The 20,854-nt window shown below is 33.9% G+C and overlaps 3 protein-coding genes across 3 annotated transcripts in view; all 3 read right to left on the reverse strand.

The window, feature by feature from the left end:
* Window positions 1-125: 125 nt before the first annotated feature.
* Window positions 126-2,308, reverse strand: LOC149488143 (uncharacterized). Its single transcript, XM_089695950.1, has 2 exons — window positions 1,976-2,308; window positions 126-389 (listed from the first exon to the last, which is right to left on the reverse strand). Exons 1-2 carry the CDS (start codon window positions 2,094-2,096, stop codon window positions 133-135), a joined length of 378 nt encoding a protein of 125 aa, XP_089552076.1. The 5' UTR covers window positions 2,097-2,308; the 3' UTR covers window positions 126-132.
* Window positions 2,309-12,300: 9,992 nt separating this feature from the next.
* Window positions 12,301-14,696, reverse strand: LOC149488144 (uncharacterized). Its single transcript, XM_089695951.1, has 2 exons — window positions 14,251-14,696; window positions 12,301-13,477 (listed from the first exon to the last, which is right to left on the reverse strand). Exons 1-2 carry the CDS (start codon window positions 14,363-14,365, stop codon window positions 13,254-13,256), a joined length of 339 nt encoding a protein of 112 aa, XP_089552077.1. The 5' UTR covers window positions 14,366-14,696; the 3' UTR covers window positions 12,301-13,253.
* Window positions 14,697-20,682: 5,986 nt separating this feature from the next.
* shop (sulfite oxidase) overlaps window positions 20,683-20,854 on the reverse strand; it is a 73,492-nt gene continuing 73,320 nt past the window's right edge. Inside the window, exon 12 of the transcript XR_016315798.1 lies at window positions 20,683-20,851. The gene's annotated coding sequence lies outside the window, so the exon portion shown is untranslated. The remainder of the gene's footprint in view (window positions 20,852-20,854) is intronic.

Below are 20,854 nucleotides of genomic sequence, written 5' to 3' on the forward strand. Positions count from 1 at the left end.
AAGGGAAGTTTTACGGCGCGTTTTTTTTACATTTGATTTGAAACTATTCTTTTAATATTTATTCTCTCACGCACAAACAAAACTAAGTCACCAGTCCCAGTACACTTTAAATAAAACAACTCATCCAATAAATTATTTATTCTTACTCAACAGCCAATCAAAAGAGCCTAAATCGTTGCCATATTCCTTCAATGGTTCTTCTGGAGGACCATAACTGTAACCAACCGTGTCATATTGTGCATACACTGGAGCTGGTCTTTCCTTCTTCATGTAATGCTGGAGGAAGATGCCAGCTATGGCGAAGAGTTTCTGGAACAACGTCATCATCAGGAACACGGAGACTGCCTTGAAGATCGCCACTTTGGAGAGTAAGAAGAGCAGGATCATACCTGTAAGAGAATTGGTGATTTGACCTTTAATAATTTTTAATTGTTTAAAGTTTATTTATCTGGCATAGACCATTTAGAGATTGGATATAGTGTAATAATGTTAAATACTAGAGTTGTATAATGCAATTATGTAGGTACCTACGGTAATTGAAACCTATTAACTCAATTTTTATCCATTTCTGTACCTCTTTTTTAGATATTTTAAATTCCTGAAAGAGATAACTTTTGAGGAAAAAGCTAAGTTTGCTATATTTATCTAGATATTTTTACACGTACGTATTTTATATTGGTGAGTCAACCAATAAATAAATAAATTTTCTAGCCTAATCTACCACATAAACACAAACTTTTCTTCTAAATCGACTTGCTTTAAATTAAATATACCAAAACTATTCCCATAAAACATTTCGCAAATCCGCTCAAAATCTCGGGGTTTATATTATAATGATTTTTCTGTCCCTTACATTAGGTATCCTTTCAAAATGATAAATTACTTCCTCGAATCCTATTTTAGGAAACCCTTCTTGACAAATTCATAATATGTAGGCACATATGACAAATGAGAGGAGTATTGGAATAGACTTTCCTTCTGATTGATTTCAAAGTACATATTTTTAAAGACTACCTATATTATTTAAGTAAAATTAATTTTAACCACACAGAAGAAAGAATTTCTTTACATTTCAAGGTTAATAGCCAATCAAAATATTTTTTTATATATTTAATTAACTTTTAAATACAATTAGATAGTCAGCAAGCTTAATACTTTATAGGAAAATCAAATTTAAATGTATGTTTGTCTCACTTATTCTTATAGCTTATATAAGAAAAAATACAGCACATGCTGTAAAAAATTATTGTAATATACCTATACTTAGTATGAAAAATTCCTATATATGATAGAGAGGGAATTAGCTAGTATTAAAATAATTTCCATAACAAATTCTCACAAACATTTACTCAGCTACAAAAAGCGTTCTTGAAATTATGTTAATTAAAATTTCATTTCAAAGTATTTAATAATTTCAGCGCACCAAGAAACAAATATACTGACGGTAATAAATCTTAAACATCTATTCCTGTTATTTCGCTCAATGTTATTACATTTAATTAATAACAAGCTCATATTTCCGGGAATAAAGTGGAAAAACTATCATATTACGAACTAGACCACACGCTTTAGTTTTAATAAAATAAGTTATTGAAACAAGCTCTCTATCTCTTCAAACTTTAAGTATACAAAGATTTTTAATTAAATTTTTTACCGTTCTTAATACAGAACAATGTAGAATGAATAAGAGTTAAAATTAGTACCTATCTAGAGATTATATTATATAATATTTTGTATAATATATTAAAATGTACGTTACGCTTTAATTTCCTGTTACATATTATACTTTCTTGAGTACATAATTTACCTATAAAAGCAATGTCTTTATAATAATTGAATGATTTGCTGAAATACGATAACTAATAAAATAGACAACAACTGTAGTTTTGCCTGTGTGTTAAATTTACTTCTGCGTTGCGCTTTATTTTAAAGATTTGTAAGTCTAAACAAAAAGAGTCGTGCATTACTTACGTACCTATAAATTTCGCAGGACTTTTCTTCTTCTTAGCTCTTCCATCTTCAAAAAGCAAATCAGCGTCTTCCAAACAATAACAGCTCGCCACAAAAACAAGCAGAATCAATCCCGCCTTTATCATTTCGCGCCTTAATTTTCCAATTTAAAAACAGAACAATACAATCTGCGACTCGAATTTATTATCTGTTTCACTTGTCAAAAAGAATGCAACGTTAACTTTTCTCGAACGTTCGCACGAGTGACTTTTTGTGTTCTATTTGACAGTTCAAATACGTTCGAATTTGTTTCAAAAATTGTGTTTTATTTTTCTTATTTGCCAGGATCGCAGATCTCGACGGGTCAAGCACCGTGGTATAAGTAAGGCCAAGTCCACACGTACCTTTGAATTTGTTATACTGTTACGAGGAAAGTTTCATTGTTTTCAGCACTTAAACAAATGTCTTTTCACTGTGACAAATGAATTTCTTTGGAAGCGATTGGAGCGCTTTTGTCCACGCACACGTTCCATACACGGTATTTAAATTTTACGGTTTTAAAAATTTCACCTGTTGGCAAGGAAAGTGTTTAACATAATAAAGATGTTGGCGGTAATTTACATTTTAAATGGAGTAAATTTCGATACACAAGAATTTCAAACAGCATTGAAACATTATTTTATAAACTTAAAATTAAGTACTTAGTCCAACTAGCGGTCAACGTTCCTATTTCTTAATTTGCTCATTGATTTGAATTTAATACGATTTTATGTGGAAATATATTATAACATTTCTTTAATTTTAAAAGCCTTCGTCAGTTTCTTTCTGGATAAAATTGATCTTCGTCCGAGCATTTCAATTCATTTTTCCTCAAATCGAAAACGCTGACTTGTACTTTAAAGCTTCCAAATTCCGTGATTAGCAAATTCCATTCAAACGTTGAAAATATAAAGAAAGGAAGATTAAATATATTAACACCATAGTTATAAAATTGAAAAATAATAAAAAAAATCTCCATGTAAATATTGTAATCTATAAAAATAAGTAGATAGTATAATTAATGTACAATTTAATCTCTTGTAATGAAGTTGATAAATAAAATTGGTTATCTGTAAAGTCGGTTTACTGACGATAGTTGAACGTGACAACGTCCGATTGTGCTTCTTGGTCGCTCGATCCGCGCTCTCGCTTGCACTTCAAGCCTCACATGGAACGCCTCAGAGCGAGGTAACGCCGCATGAGTCATGTTTTTGACGTGAAAACGTCGATGCACGATGCACGAGGCGATGCACGCCCGAAAAAACATGACTCATGCGGCGTTACCTCGCTCTGAGGCGTTCCATGTAAGGCTTGAAGTGCAAGCGAGAGCGCGGAACGAGCGACAAAGAAGCACAATCGAACATTGTCACGTTCTACTATCGTCAGTAAACCGACACCGACTTTACAGACAACCAATTTTTTTCGTGCGTGCAGCCGGCTCTATCGAATTATAAGACGTTGTCACGTCAAAAGAATTAAAATTAAACAGTCGCCATTAAATTTTACTAAGAAACAAATCATCATTTATAGGAAAAGCAATGCGACGAAGCCAGTTTAGTTCGTTACAGTCCCGGAAATCGCAGGAAAAGGCTGGGATAGCCAGGTAATCCGGTTTTCTCTTCCGATGTAAGATGTAACTAAAGTACTAGAATTAGATATTTTATACTAGCTTCGCCCGGGTGGTGTTTTGATAAAAGGTAGCCTATATTCTTTCTCAGGATCTAAAGATTGTCTTTGCCAAATTTCATCAAAATCGGTTTAGAGGTTTAAGCGGGAAAGCGTAACAAACAGACAGACAGACAGAGTTACTTTCGCATTTATAATATTAGAGAGGAAATAGGCATATCCGCGATCAAGAGATATGAAATTTTGTATGGTAATAGTTTAAGCGTAATTATACTATCACTATCGTATAAATGTAAGTATGTATAGTATTAAATACACTTGCTTCTGTATGCATATAAGGATTATAATACTGAAATACGTCCTTATTTTAATAGCTAACAAATTTTTAACAACTTTATTATTTAACAATGGACGTAACAATAAAAGCAAAAACATTTTCAATATACAATCCAGCAGAATATCATTACATAAAATTTAGCACCACAAAGAAAAATAGTAGTTACCTAAGTATATCTTTTCTCGATAATTCAATTAAAAAATACCCTCTTTCCTTTCATTCCATCAAATTTCTCACTACACAAACGCGACAACAGAACCAAACCAGACAGGGCTTTAAATCCATACTAATATTATAAATGCGAAAGTAACTCTGTCTGTCTGTCTGTCTGTTACTCAATCACGCCTAAACTATTGAACCAATTTGCATGAAATTTGGTATGGAGATATTTTGATACCCGAGAAAGGACATCGTCGTCGTCGTCGTGTCAGCCGTGGGACGTCCACTGCTGGACAAAGGCCTCCCTCAGGGTTTTCCACCACGCCAGGTCACCGGCGGCCTGCATCCAGCGGCTCCCTGCCACTCGGACCAGGTCGTCTGTCCATCTTGTGGGTGGACGTCCCACGCTCCGTCGTCCAGTACGTGGTCTCCATTCGAGAACCTTTCTTAGAAAGGACATAGGCTACCTTTTATTGCGAAATATTTATTTATTTATTTATTTATTAAAAAGGTTCATCACCCTAATGTACCACGGGCGAAGCCGGGGCGGACCTCTAGTAATAAATAATGGATAACCCAGGTCGCATTGCTCATAATACGAGCTGAGTTTTTATCCAATCTCTTCAATTTCCTATCTACGGACGCAGCTGCCCGGTTCCAGCTGTAATTTACTTCGGAATAAGATAATTTCCAGCTAATCTAGAGCTTGTAAATATGTTCTACGTAGTTCAGATTACAATTACTAATGTACGATTGAGTTTTAGGGGCTGTCGTTTTAGTTAGGTAGATATTTTGTATACTAAAGACATTCATTAGCTATAGTAATTTTAACATAAGAGAGCTATATGTGGCTTGTTGATAAAACACGTTATAATACTTACTAAGTTATGTCATGTTATATCGTTAATCATTTTCATCATTTTCCAAGTGAATGTCCCCTAGGTATACAATGAAAAATAAAAGCAAAATGTTCTTTAAATTAACCAACTACCCGCATATAATGTAGTCAACATTCAGGACACGTAGCCGTATTTCAAGCTCCACATATTTATCCCTCAAAAAAATAATAATTGTAAAAACGGTATACATTTTCGTAAGTTAAATTAGTATACACGAACGGCATCGTTAGCTAGCTTTCAAAAACCGGCCAAGTGCGAGTCGGGCTCGCGCACAAAGGGTTCCGTAGCAGCAAATATAATAAATTACAGTTAAATCAACCTATCTCAAAAACTATAAGAGATACTTTGATCAAACCAAAAATCGTTGAAAGAGTTAATTAGCATGCATCACCTCTATTTTTTTTAGAATTTTATACCCCGTAGTTATAAAAATAGAGGGGGGGGGACATACTTTTTACGACTTTGAGAGCTGATATCTCAAAAACCGTTCACTTTAAGAAAAATGTTTTTTAGAAAACTTTATATCATTTTAAAAGACCTTTCCATTGATACCCCACACGGGTATGTACATCGAAAAAAAAAATTTCATCCCTCAGTTACATGTATGGGGGGCCCCACCCCCAATTCTTTTTTTTACTATTTAGTGTCATATTTTTGTAGCGGTTCATACAACACATATTCCCATCAAATTTCATCACTGTAGTACTTATAGTTTCCGAGTAAATCGGCTGTGACAGACGGACAGACGGACAGACGGACAGACGGACATGACGAAACTATAAGGGTTCCGTTTTTGCCATTTTGGCTACGGAACCCTAAAAATGACTTCAAAATACTTTTAATTTAAAATTCAGACAGGGACAATACGAAGCAAGTTTACAAAGGACAGTTTTGCAGTCGTAAATCAAATTACATTAAGTCTGTTGAAATGTTGTTGTGTCAACGATTTTTAGAGTTCCATGAAGTTTTTGTCTTTAAAGTTTTAAAGAGATAGACCAACCAAAAGTAGTTCTACTAGAGTTAGCGAAGCTTTCCTCCGTAGTTTACAATGTTTGGTATGTTATTACTTATTATCATATTAAAATGTGTAGTATCATTTGTTAGTGTGTTTTAAACTGCACGAAAATGTCTAATGAAATTCTACGAATTTCAGAGTGTTCTCGACAAAATGTTATAACACCGTTGAATTGAAGGCTGCATCTGGGGGCACGGCAGTGCCCCCGCCAAGTCGAGCAAAAAAAAAGCGGCACGGCCGTACCATCCTTTTCTCGAAGCAATTCGGGCCTTTTTCGACCCCCTATAATTCGGTTGTAGATAAAGCAAGAAACCTGAATCTTCAGTTACTAATCCGGCATTGTATAAACACGGAATATTTAAAATTTCAGTCAATTTGAACCAGTAGTTTAAGAATGACAACTTGTTAAAGTTTCTAAATTTTGTCACTCACTGACTCACCGATCATCAAAAGTCCAAGGCACTTCTAGCAGACTTAGAAGCTTCATATTTGGAATACATATAGAGTTTAGTGTCTTAATCATGGGAAAACTTAAATATTTTGTAATTTCGGTCCAGTTTTCCAAATACACCAACTGCATCAATAACTTTGTAATCCCATATAAATATATGGGATTACAAAGTTATTTATGCAGTTGGTGGTTGGTGGTGGTTATAAAGGTTGATCCTGAAAATTCAAAAATAATTAAGAGAATATATATCACATTTAATAATGAACCTAATGCATACGAGCTTGGTCCGGTCAAAACTAAATTTGAAATTATTAATAGAGCTTATGTTCATCGCGAACAATTTCCTATATGTATAGCCTATGCTATAACTATACATAAAAGTCAGGGCCTAAGCCTAAGTAATGCGCTGATGGATATAGGTTCTGCAGTGTTCACATCCGGTCAAGCTTACGTGGCACTTTCGAGAGTTACAAGTCTGGGCGGTTTACATCTCATTAATGTCGACTTTGGAAGTATTAAAGCGCAGGAATCATCAATTTGTGAATACAACAGATTAAGAAGTATTTACCGTCCAGACTTGTCAAAAATTGAGACATCAAAGCCTCCGAGAAAAGCCCATAGAGACAGGGAGTGGGCTTTGAGAAAAACTGTGGCTGAAGCTCAAGAAGTAGTACCGGAAAAGAAAAAGAGGAAGACTACATATAAAAATAAGAAAATATCATAAGACCTTTAACAAAATTCGTTAGAAGTAGATGGTATCAAAAAGAAAGGCTCTACAAAAAGAAGTGAGATCCCATCAAAAACATCCTGTAAAAAACCCAAGTCTCGCAGCTCAGTCTTTCTACCGTCAAAAGTTGTGAGATCCATGTAATACCAAGTCGGTTAATCTATTTAGTGTCTACTTGAAGGACCTTCTGTCTTAAGTTATTACATAAGTTATTATCATGCCAATATTAAAAATATTTAACGTTTTAAACAAATAGATCGACTTGGACATCGCATGAAAACAAAATGAATATTACAATATTATATTAGATTCTTTAGTCTCTCGCGCCTCACGCGATTGAAACTCTCGTTCCTGTTGGTCGCTGGCCCGTCGTGCTGTGTAGTGTGATACATACTAATAATCAAATCAAGCGATGTCCAAGTCGATCTATTTGTTTAAAACGTTAAATATTTTTAATATTGGCATGATAATAACTTATGTAATAACTTAAGACAGAAGGTCCTTCAAGTAGACACTAAATAGATTAACCGACTTGGTATTACATGGATCTCACAACTTTTGACGGTAGAAAGACTGAGCTGCGAGACTTGGGTTTTTTACAGGATGTTTTTGATGGGATCATAATTAACACATATTCAGAAGTTATATTTGCTATATTTATTATTCTATAATTATTCATAAACATTCAATATTAATGCATGTCCTAACTTAGTAACTCGTTTACTAGTTGCTTCTTAATATCAATATTTCTGAATAAACAATAATTTCTTCCGATAAAAAGATAATCTTTTCTTACCATTATATTTATTTATTATCTACAGAACCATACAGCATCCGCCACACGTCTGTCTGTACCAACATGTACCTATCTTCATAACTTGAGCGGGGAGCTCTCCTAATATCATTATCCCTTGAGTATAGAATATTTGAACAGGTAAATTCTTGCCATGTATCCCTTTCTCTGTGTATAAAGCTACACACATTTCTTATTAAATCAACCACATTTATATTATGTAAAAACATACAAGGGTGGAAGAATTAGTTTTACTACCGAGGTTAGATCTTGATAAGACATTCTTTCCACAAAATAGAAATATGGAACTATTTCGATTGTAAATATAAGTAAGAGTTCCAAATCATAAAATGTTCTTAGATTTGCCTTTGCCTTTTCCTGCATAATAATGTTCACTAAAATTTTTTTTAGGTTATATTTTAGTGTGACGAAACTTATGAAGGTATTTTCATGGATGCTCGTAGCCACGGTAATAATAGAGATACTACCTACAGCCGTGTCGTAGCCGATTCCAAGTAGCATTTCCCGTGTTTATCTTACAGATAATTTTGTATTCGTTTTAAATAATTTGCATGTTATCTAATCCCGTGCAATATTCGGCCAGCATCGGTTCGTAATAACGTAATATTGAGCGAAGAGCAATTACAATGCTCGCTACAAAAGCTGGAAGCAATCATCATTAAATTAAGTCACTGTGTCTGTGTTGGCTAGATTATACAACACAGATATGACTTTTGGTAGGAACTGTTATTTTATATTCAAGTCACGATTTCATGTTATGTTTACTTCCCGTAACTGTTAAATCGGTTTTATCGTACAACTTTGTATGTTACTTTGAATTGACAAAGTTTATGCGGAACCTTTGTTTCGAATTTCGAGCAGAACGTGGTTAACAGGGGAAATTCCCGTAGAAAATAATTGTTGCATTTTTTAATAGACTAGCGTTGCTGGAAATTCGAGTTAACTTAAATCTGTAACCTGTGATGTGATCATGGAGAGCTTTTTTAAAATGGATTGTATACTGTAGGTATATAAAACACGAAAAATTAAAGTTAGGTGACAAAATTTGACTTTGTTTACAAAATCCAGGTCGGATATTTTGTACGGCAAAATTTTAACAACCCAATTTACAGTAACTTGATTATTGGCGCCGGTAGGTGTAGCTACGATGCCGCTACTGGATAAATTATTTGACAAACTATCCATAAATGTGATGATAAACAAATACAGACGAAATAACATTTAAGTACCTACGTTTATGAGTTACTCTATTAAAAGCTTTGTTTATTGTTAACTAGTAGATAGATTCGTGTGAATTAAGAAAATTTTATTTATCAAAGTGAGCGAAGCATTATATGAAAAATATTTTATCTGATATTATATATATATAATACATATATGTATTATTTCGCGAGCTCTCCTCAGCATCGGGCTGTTTCTAGCACGTATTTCCTTTCCTATCTTTCTTATTAGTCCCACATCTACCCTTTACATAATCTTTGAACATCAAAAGCAGTTTTATGACACGCGTAAACGCTTTATAATCGCGCCGCTTGGTTGTGGATTTATAGCAAATTCGTTAACCCGCTTTACGCGTTATCACTGAATTGCCCTGACTTGACAACCGTACAGTCTAAAGCGCTTGCAGCGCTGTTTTATTTAAACCAATGATGAGATTGCTCCAGGACATCAAGTCTTTAGAGAGCTATCTTTATTTTATCTATCGTTCTTTTCTCGTGGCTATATTATAAAGATAAACGAATGTTCTTCATATCTTTATGTGAAATGTTTTAGATATAATATTGTTTGGATGTTTATAAGTATGTAAGTCTTTCTGAGTGTCTTTTCTGTGTTAACTTAAACCTAGAGCCGGAGCCCACACTGCTGTTGATTTATAATATTTTTAAGTTCTCTTTATAGATATCACTAATCATATTGATAATTATGCGGGTATAAGCAGAATCAGTAAATATAAATCAAAATTAAATCAAATGCTGCACAAAATATTCTCAATACAACTCACTGAAAGATTTCCTCGCGAATTGAGCTGTTTGTTAACGAGAAACATTTTCATTGAAACAAACTTAATTAAAACTTTAAAGCTTTAATAAAATAAATTCGACAGCGGAACATTCTTATAGCCAGAGCTTACATTATAAAACTTTATAGCACAAAGAGCTTATTTAAGTCGGTATCACGAGCTGCCTCTGAAGGGAATAAACTAGTTTCATCCGGCCCCTGCAAGTAATAGCTGGTTCTATCTGGTTCCGACCGGTTTATGGCGGGAAGAGAAATTATTATTTTTTGCACCAAATTGCAACGTGGAATAAAATATTAAATTAGAAAAATAAAAAACACCATGTAACTGCTATCTATTGTAAATGGTAAAGTTTATTAAAGAACAAAAAAATATTCTTAGGTAAAAATCTAGGTGTACTGGATTCTGAAAATTTTGTAGTATTTCCTGTACAGTTTACCATTTGCATACATTTAAGAGCTCATTCTTATACTTACTTGTGTTATTTAACCAAAAATACGATACCTAGTTGGCTATATTTCGTCTTTTCCAGGGAAAAGGCTACATATTTTGCTGTAAAAATTATAATTGCAAAGTTTGTGTTGTTTGTCTTTGTTGAACTTCGCAACAGAACAATTTTATGATATGTATAGATAATTTTTGTATCTAGGAATAGCAGACCTAGATGACATAACCTACTTTTTACCAGGATATAACTTCGCATTTCCATGGGAATTACATTTGACGACGCGGGCAAAGACACGGGTTAGACATTAGTATAATATAAATACAATGAGATATTCTTAATTATTTCATAATTCAATACGGCAAGTTTACGAGGCGCCCGCAATAGTAAATTAGAGTGCATTAAGACACCTTTGTATTTTATGACCCATAAAAAGAACCTTAATTTCTCCTGCCAGACTCGAATATCTGTAGTAATGGTGTGAAAATAATGTAATTTCTTAATATGTAGTACTAAAATATTTGGGATTACATTAGTGTAGGTATCTTAATTCAGTTTGCGTTATTTATGTTGTCTGTGTAATTAAGATAAGATGAAAATCTTTGAACTTCGCTATAATATTACAAATTTAATTTAATGGGCGTGCCACAAACCACTGAAATACAGTTCTCAACTAGGCATCTATTATACAAAAAAGACATCGTTTGTATATGAAACGGCCATATTTCTAAGAAGCAATCTCTACCAGGCAATCTACTAGTTGGGTAGTCAGTGCATCATTCGTGCATTGTTTGATGATTTTATGTCAATAAACAAATATTTTTTTAAAATATCAAACGAATGAAATTTTGTTACAAAGATAGTCTTGAATAGCAGATAGCTATAACGTACACGGTTACAAGAAGCCGCGGTTTCCAGCTAGTTATAAATAACTAGCTTTCCGCCTGCGGCTTCGCCCGCGTTTTCAAAGAAAAACCCGCATAGTTCCCGTTCCCGTGGGATTTCCTGGATAAAACCTGGCCTATGTTACTCGTGGATAATGTAGCTTTCGAATGGTGAAAGAATTTTTAAAATCGGTCCAGTAGTTTATGAGCCTATTCATTACAATCAAACAAACAAACAAACAAAGTTTTCCTCTTTATAATATTAGTGTAGATGTAGATTAGTCCTCTTCCAAAGTCTTGCAGTGTAACTAAAAGTTCTTATCATAAGAGTTGGCAAACTCGTCTAATTGCTTATTAAGCAAATGGCCTAATCTTTGGCACTGAGCCTGCTTCGCCCTTGCCAACTGTCCTTATGCGTTATTGTTTTTACTAATTAACATAATTACTTGTCAATTTTCAACTATGTTGCTTATTAAAAAATTGAAAGGGTTTATTTGTCGTTCTTATACAACAAATAAACGAAGGATATTATTGTATAAATTTAGCTCTAGATTACACTTGCGTGGTACCCAGATGTATTTGGTACCAAGATGATAACGACTATAAATAAATAATATAAGTCTGCATTAGCAAGTAGACAACTTACAAATTAACAATTTATGAATTTACAAACTATCTACAATTTAACTTATAAAACCCACTAAAATGACTGCGGCTCAGCATTTTACAGTTATAGCACAGGCTTTCACTGTAGAGCTGATTTAGATTGATACCTAATTAATATAGCATATAAATTCGATCGGCTTCCTCATGAGCCATATGATATTTCTATAGAGAAAAATTAAATTAAAATAAAACTAGAGGATTGTTAAATAATACAAAATCACATGTTTGAACATTTTATTTTCAAGTTTTAAATTTAAATCTAAAATAAATACATACTTAAATAATTTATTATGAGTATTGTACCTACTTAAATACTAATAATGAAATAGAATAGACATTTTACTTTTGGCAAAATTAGCTCCGTGCTTACTACATTATTAACAACTGCATTTTCTTCAGCAAATTACCATACAAATTACAATAAACATCCAAAGAGTTACGAAAGGCTTCCTATCCATATAAATAGATGTGCATATTTTGTAGAATTTGCTAAACAGATTTACATTTTTTTTTCAGTCATGTAAAGTTATAGCGCGTAAGCATTGAAGTAGCAAAAATATGCAGGTTAGAAGACCGCAACAATGCGGTAAAAACTATGACTTATGAGTTTTAAACTTAAATCTAAAATAAATACATGCTTAATTAATTTATTAAATATCTTATAGTGAGTATTGTACCTACTTAAATATGTACTAATAATGAAATAGAATACACATTGTACTTTTGGCAAAATTAGCTCCGTGCCTACTACATTATTAACAACTGCAATTTTAGTTTTAAAGCATTGAAATGTTTGACAAATGATTTTTTAAAAAATAGAACAATAACCTGGGTCCCTCCTTTGGCACATAAAACCTAAAAAATTATAAGAAATGCGATTTCTGAGGTAAGATCACGACTGACCGTGAAGCGTTGCCACGGTTCGGCAAAAGACACGGGTTCGAATTCGCTTCATGATAGTTTTTGAAGTGAAAACTTCTTTAGCGGCGTTGAACACTTTTTCTGTAATGGGTATAAAATCTTAAACTCGCGTCAGGACACGTGACCTGATCGAAAAAGCATGAGACGGATGGATATCAAACATGCTCAACGTTAATAATCAAGTTTTCACTTCTGCCGGCACTCCCGGAGTGCAACCCGTCTTTTTTTTTATCTGCACTGGTAAAAGACGCGAATAAAATCCCGTTTGGTTAATTCTAAAAGTATTCTAATCAAATAACCCTTTTAGCTTCTAATCCCATGACTCTCTCGCCTATACGGGCCGTAGCTATGATCATAATGCGGCCCGTACTCGTGGTGTGGGTGATGATGGTGATGACTCTGCTCCTTCAGATAACTGATGAACCAGGTTAGGAAGTAGCCAGCCTTGTGGATCACCAGCCAGAAGATAAAAGCGTACACCAGCTTGAGAACGAAGAATTTTTTGAGCACCAGGTCCGCGATAAAAACTGCCAGATAAAAAAAAAGATACATTTAGGTCTGCTATTAATATTGCTTGTAGTTGACGCGAGTTTCAACTTTCTGTCTTAAATAAAATTTAAGTAAGTACCTACTAATAATAATATTAAGGTTCTTATAAGGAAAAACGTGCTGAAAGTTTTGTCGAAACTTATCGATAAAAAACATTATCTAGCCTCCACATACATACCCAATATTATAAGAAAATATTTACTATGTATATTATATCCATACTAATATTATAAATGCGAAAGTAACTCTGTTTGTCTGTCTGTTACTCAATCACGCCTTAACTACTGAACCAATTTGCATGAAATTTGGTATAGAGATATTTTGATACCCGAGAAAGGACATAGGCTACTTTTTACCCCGGGACATAGGAGGTTTACCCGGAAATGCCACGGGAACGGGAACTATGCGGGTTTTTCTTTGACTGCGCGGGCGAAGCCGCGGGTGGAAAGCTAGTTTTTAAATAAGTTATTAGATAGTATCTAAATACCAAATTCATTAACCATTCACACTTATACCTCTCGTCTTTTATTTTGGGATAAACAAAATTCTCTCCTAATTTACGTAAAATAGGAATATTATAATAATTTGTTCGATTGATTCGCATTTTAGAAATCTGATCATTTCATTTCAAAAGCTCTTAGTTTTAATTAATTATCTGACTACATTCAGACTAGTTAATTAAATTAGATAATTTAGTTTTTGAAGTAAAAAAGTTGCAAACTACGTTCATTTTAATAACAATTTAACTTACCAAACAGTGCAATTTTTTTCTTCTTTCCCCTTGGCTCGACATCGTTTTCGCTGACAGCTTCACAAACAATCACAGAATATAACAAAAATAACAGAATAGACCTCCTTGCAAGCATTTTGTTCCAAATTCAAAATATACTTTTTAATAATTAATTCGGTTTTTTATCTCTATCAAGCCAGGGCCAGTTTTTTTTTTTTAATAATGATTCAATTTCTATTCTTTTTCAGAGGTTGTGTCGTATATTTGAACAGTAGGGACTGAATGGCAGAAATCAAATAGTGTCTTCGAAAGACTACGCATAGAGTGCTAATTAGAGAAAACTGCTTTCAGCAAATAAACACAATTATTGTATAATGTTTCTTGGTTGGCCGTGGCTAGCTTGATATGATATATAAACACTCATGAAAATCTATTTAGAACTTGTTATGTAAAATCGATTGACTAACAATACCGGCCCTTTTCTATTTGTAACATAATATGTGGTTGTTGCATTTTTAACTAAATTCATACATATATTAAAATCTGCTAAGCTGATATAATATACAATTATTAAATATATGACCTGATATGATATGATATGATATGATAATGATATAAATGACCCACAAAATTTCGGGTCATTTGGATGGCGGTTCTACAGGGGTCTTAGTACGCAATGACAAAAAGAAAAATGATGGTCAGAACGCTGATACCGGATACCTTAAGATACTGTAATATAAAATATTACAGTAGGTATCTTAAGTGACATATCACACTAGCGGATTGCGAGCGGTTTCAAAGCGGAGCGGGTGCGCAACGAATACGTTGCGGGCGCGCAACGAACACGCCGCGGTTGCGCAGCGAATTCGTTGCGGACGCGTCATTTTGTATACTCTCGCACAAAAGCCAGCCCTTCCGCCTTGCCTAACTTCCATTCAATATTTCCATCGTTTCTGTAGCACTCAATTTTTTAACCGTACTGTGGAAATGCACTTACTTAACAGTTAACTAAAGATGTAATAACAACTGGAGTTGTTAAAAAAAGGTGCTATAAAATTGAATTACTAGGACTTTTAGAATGTACCATACATTCCAAAAGTATGTAACGACTGACCAGTATAATCTCTCCCATAGCAACGTATGTTATAAAGAGATTTTGTGAACCTAATTATGAGCAAAGTGATAGTGAGTTGCTGGTTGCTTGATAAAATTTTCTATTCACTGCTATTTATCTAATAATAAGATAGCCCTGTTTTAGTTAAGGAGCTTTAACATTTATTTCACTAATGAACTTTCTTAATGAGCAATTAAGTTATCTGATTGCATTTCGACCAAGATTTAATAGATAAAACAATACCCTAAACATTAACATGTTATGAAACTCGTAAAAAATAATGATCTCATAATTATTATACTATCACAAGTTATAAGTAACAACCAGCACGGATTCCATTTTGTTAATGAGTGTACATGACTGCGACGTAAACGTTGCGCATCTGCCACGCGTCCGCAACGAATTCGCTGCGCAACCGCGGCGTGTTCGTTGCGCGCCCGCAACGTATTCGTTGCGCACCCGCTCCGCTTTGAAACCGCTCGCAATCCGCTAGTGTGATATGTCACTAAGATAAAATATTATACCATGAGAATCCTACAACCTTCCAGCCTTTGCAGACGGTTGAATATCACCTTAGTGATACCACCTTAGACCAGCGTGGTAACTAGCTTCCCTCGAGGCGCCTGACCCCCTAATGAACATATCTACTAATTATGTAAATTTATAAATTTCGTAATAAAATTTGAATAAAACAATTTTTTTCCTACCAAAGACAAGTAAACACAAAATATCAGATACGGTTTTAAAAAACTAGGCAGTGAGGCAAATTACATGGTTAAATAAATAAATACTCAGAGCGACAGCCTCGCGAAGCATTTTCCGCGCGAGGCATCTTGGTCCATGTGGATATGCCTCGGCCGAGGAAAGCGCGCGTGCTACGGCTTGCCAACCTTTTTGCATCAGAATTCTTCATGGTATCTAAGTACTTAAAAGCTCTTTAGTACTTTTGCAAGGTGCCAACCGCTAAAATGTAAGAAAGTTCGTAATTAACTTAATAGTTATCTTGTCTCCTTTGTCTTAATCTAGAATAATAAATATTGACCCCAGAAATTCAAGACTTTTGAATGGATTCTAAATCCAAATGTACTATGTACACTCGCTTTAAATTAAACTCAAGAAAATGATAAAAATTTACTCCATTGTACTCAAACCATTTTGAAACCCAACCCAATTTCATCGTTCAAATGAGAAAAAATGCTTAAGCGCATTGCATGTGGACAATGCATTACAGCTACGTGATCACAACGGGTAAGGTGGCGGTTCGCGCCGCGACAGAGACAAGCGACCGAGATAGGAGACCGCGACCGAAGACTGCGACAAGTGTCTCGGTCTCTTCTGCATGTACTGTAGACCGAGACCGGAGACCGCGACAAGTGTCTCAGTTTCTTCACGACCGAAAAGTTAATCAGTATCAGAGAGTCCGTCGATGTAGTCAGTTGTGTTTTGTATCATGATGGAAAACCAAGTAGTAGAAGTTCTATTGGAGGAAGAAGAAGACGATGATTTGCTATTATATTATTATTACAAAAAAAAAACAAAACTAGAAGAAGATTACCTATTAAAGAATTATATTTAACTAGAGGCCAAGAAGGATCATTTTCGCTATTAGTGAACAAGCACCTAATGTTTGATGATAATGTATTCAGAAAGTATTTTCGGCTGTGCTTTTTGAGCGCGACACGAGACACTACTGGTCTGGGGCAGCGACCGTCTCGCTGTCTCCCGTCTCGCGTCTCTGTCTCCTGTCTCTGTCTCGCTCGCGAACTGTCGCCTATACATTGCCGAACGTCAAGTAACGGTCGCGGTCTTCGGCCGCGGTCTCCTGTCTCGGTCGCTTGTCTCTGTCGCGGCGCGAACCGCCACCTGTACGTTTTATGAAACTGGACTCAATATTCTCCCTTTTAAAGAATGTAATTAGATCACTATGAACTTTTTTAAAGTAACTTTTTAATATAAATGTAAATATTAAAATGTATTCTAGAGTATAATTATAGCAGAGATTGCTTGTGTTTACTTATTGTTTATTATAATTAAAATAAATTTTATCTTCAAATAAGGATTATAAGCTAAATACAGGAATATATTCCTGACTTAAACTATCTATTCGTATCATCGTAAACGTTAGCAATAAAACGAACTAATAGAATTTTAAAGTTGCACTGCAGTGGTAATACTTTAAAAGTCTCATAAGGCTAAAATGGGCTGGTACGTGATATGTAATTCAGTAGGGAAATAAATTAGGATTTTGGTACCACAATAGTTCCCGGGAGATTTACACGGAGTCTGGCGACTGCAGACAGTATTCCCGGGATAGCCATGTGAAAACTGCAATTTTGTAAAGCTAGCTTCAATTTTAGAGTAATTTTTTTACCTATTTCGTCTATGTACTTATACTTACAATTTTACGTTGTGTGATTGTATTATCTTTAAAATTTGCATGCAAGTGTAATATCTAGTATATGCTTAAAAATAATCCAATAATATTTTTTTAAAATGCTTCCTTGTTTAGTTAATGTACTCAGTTCATCTGTTGTTAAGTTTTATTTCATCTTTATGTTGGTTATCTGCGTGAGCTTATTTGATTGAGTAGCACATGGTATAGAATTTTCGAAGCATTCTAATCATCCCCTTTTGTATAATTCTATAAACTATATTCTACAAACCCTTTCAGCTCTCCTACCTCCTTAAAAATGTAACTACGATTTATCCTATGATGTGACGCCAAAAATAGGCCCTTAAGATATCACTCAGATCATTAACATATTCAAATAGAGCTCGCCACGTGCGAGGCGCTCCACAAACCGTCTCGAAGTGAATACAAACGCGACATTTTGACGTATAAAAATTCCGGGAACGTACCGAATTACGGGAACGGTGCGAGCGTTGTTTACTCACTGTGATTCGATGTCTAATATATAATTCATTTTTATCGGAATATACTACTTACTACTAATGATACTTCAATATTTGACTCTGCGTTTTTATTCTTATAAAAATTCTAATCAAACAGTGTTTTATTTAGTTTATTTGTTGTAGTAACAACTAACAAATTGTTTGTGAAAATATAAAAAAAAAACATGTGCGCTATCACATAAAATTGCTAAACTAATTTGATTGAACTTTGACCAAAGCTAAAAGTACCTACATACATTATGAAACAAACTAAAATAAAAGAAATTTTTAAAGATATTTGCTAAAATATAGCTTTACTAAAAACAATCATTACAACTTACCAAAAATACCTAAGTCATCTTCTTCACAAGTCTTCTTGACTTATCTATATGTATCTATTATATTACCTAGAAAATTTTCGCTGCATAGTGTGTAAAGGTGATATTTTTAAAGGTTAACTCAAAAGCTAGAAATCACGCCATCCTTTTGGTTGAGGCAAGTAATTGGATAACCCGACTATTGCGGACCCGCTTGGCGCAACTACATGAAAATTCAATAACTTCATATTCAGAACTGATTACGGATTTGGAGATAGTTTTTAAAAAAGTTGTCTTAACTTCAATCGTAAGTGCGTATTTGTGTTTTACTCCCGCTTCTCCCGTGAGCAATTTGATGACTCTACCAAAACATTACTTTTGTAGAGTTTTTATTTTCAACTCTGCGTAAATTTATATAATTATTTTTACCATATTTTGAGATCGATAACTTTCAATTTTACGGGTTATGCATATTTTATATTATAACAGCATTGTACATATTCTATGGATTATTAAAAAGCCGAATCTTCTCTTATATATAAAAATGAATCGCAAAATGTGTTGGTAAGCGCATAACTCGAGAACAGCTGAACCGATTTCTATATAATTCTTTTTTTATTATATTCCTTGAAGTACGAGGATGGTTTTTACGTAGAGAAAACGTTAATATGTACCACGGGCGAAGCCGGGGCGGACTGCTAGTAGATAAATAAAAGAAACTGCTACTGATTTCTATACTTTGGTACTATAATATTATCTGTGCTACAGGTGCATAATACCCTAAGATGTGGTATAAAAATACTACCTATATACTAAAATTTGGAATTATTAGATTGAATATTGCACGCCTCATAAGCGAAGCGTTGAGGTGGGTACTACTGTCACTTCGCGCAAAACATCTGATTTTTCAAACTTAAAATGTCTTTATGTATCATACATTGCACTTGTAAGATAATACATACACACACATATTAAGAAAAAACACTATTTTTAACGTTCATGATATTTTTGATGTCATTTTTGTTATTTAAACTAGTTAAAAAACAGTTTAAAAAAGTTCTGTCTTGGACGTCCGTGTGTCTGTATGTGCGGATCCTTTTTCTTGTTAACACGATAGCGACCGAAATACTTTACTAATCGAGTCTTTTTTTTTCTCTTACGCTTGAGTATGCTCAGGAATAGAACCCTTTCATTTTTCAGGGTCTGATTCGATGTGGTTTAATTGTTATTAAATAAACAAAAATAATAATTAATAAATATTTATTAAAAAAAAATTATGAGGCGTGCACTTTTGGATTTTCCAAATTATTTATTTATATCGTTAATGCAAATAATCTGAATAACTATTTGGCTTACAAGCACTATTCCAATTTTCAGCAAGAACCAAAAACAGGCCTTAATTTTAACAAGATCAGGAAATAAAAAGGGAAATTGTACAGTTTAAACTCTCATCTTTGTTAGTCCAACAATGAGTTACCATGTATAAAAAAATCTGACTTTAGGCGTATTTAAAAACACGCTTGTCACATTAAAAAAACTCTATCAGTATTTCTAAGTCTTCAAGTAACCAAAGAGATAAGGATTTAGGAAAGGAGGGGAAAAATTAAATCGAAGGGATAGCTTGTGACCCAGATACTTTCAAGTCTGAGTCCTCTGAGTCTCAAATATTGTGTTACAAGAATTTTTCTAATATCTGATTAGAAATGTAAATATTCATGTTTTTCAGTAATCGATTCTCTGCCAAATTATCAGACATTATCAGAAGTTGATACCCTTATAATAATTATAGCTGCATGCGCTGCCAAATGCATTTGGCAAAAGCATGTATGCATTTTAGGTAGTTAACTTTTCCCTACCTCGTTCGAAGTACTATAATTTATGTAATTTGCTGATAGAAACGTATGAGTGCGTTTTCAATTCAAAGATTTTATAAACCAGTGCAAAATCACGTTTTATGTAACCAAATCATTATACTAAAACGTATTTAGTGATAAAAATTTAACCCAGTCATATGAGGCAAGCACTAAGCCTGCTAGTCTCTTGTCACCGAAAAAATTTTACTTTTAATTTAAATTAAAGTTTTACTTTTAATTAATAATTAATTAACGATGGATATTCAATAAAACAACATAATCTTATATATAAAAATGAATCGCAAAATGTGTTGGTAAGCGCATAACTCGAGAACGGCTGAACCGATTTCGATAATTCTTTTTTTATTATATTCCTTGAAGTACGAGGATGGTTCTTATGTAGAGAAAACGTAAACAAGTACCACGGGCGAAGCCGGGGCGGACCGCTA

This window comes from Colias philodice, chromosome 6 (genome assembly GCF_061535455.1).
Source record: "Colias philodice isolate Cphi_HAF_F1 chromosome 6, ilColPhil1 Martin Lab GWU primary, whole genome shotgun sequence".
In the NCBI taxonomy this organism is placed as follows: domain Eukaryota; kingdom Metazoa; phylum Arthropoda; class Insecta; order Lepidoptera; family Pieridae; genus Colias; species Colias philodice.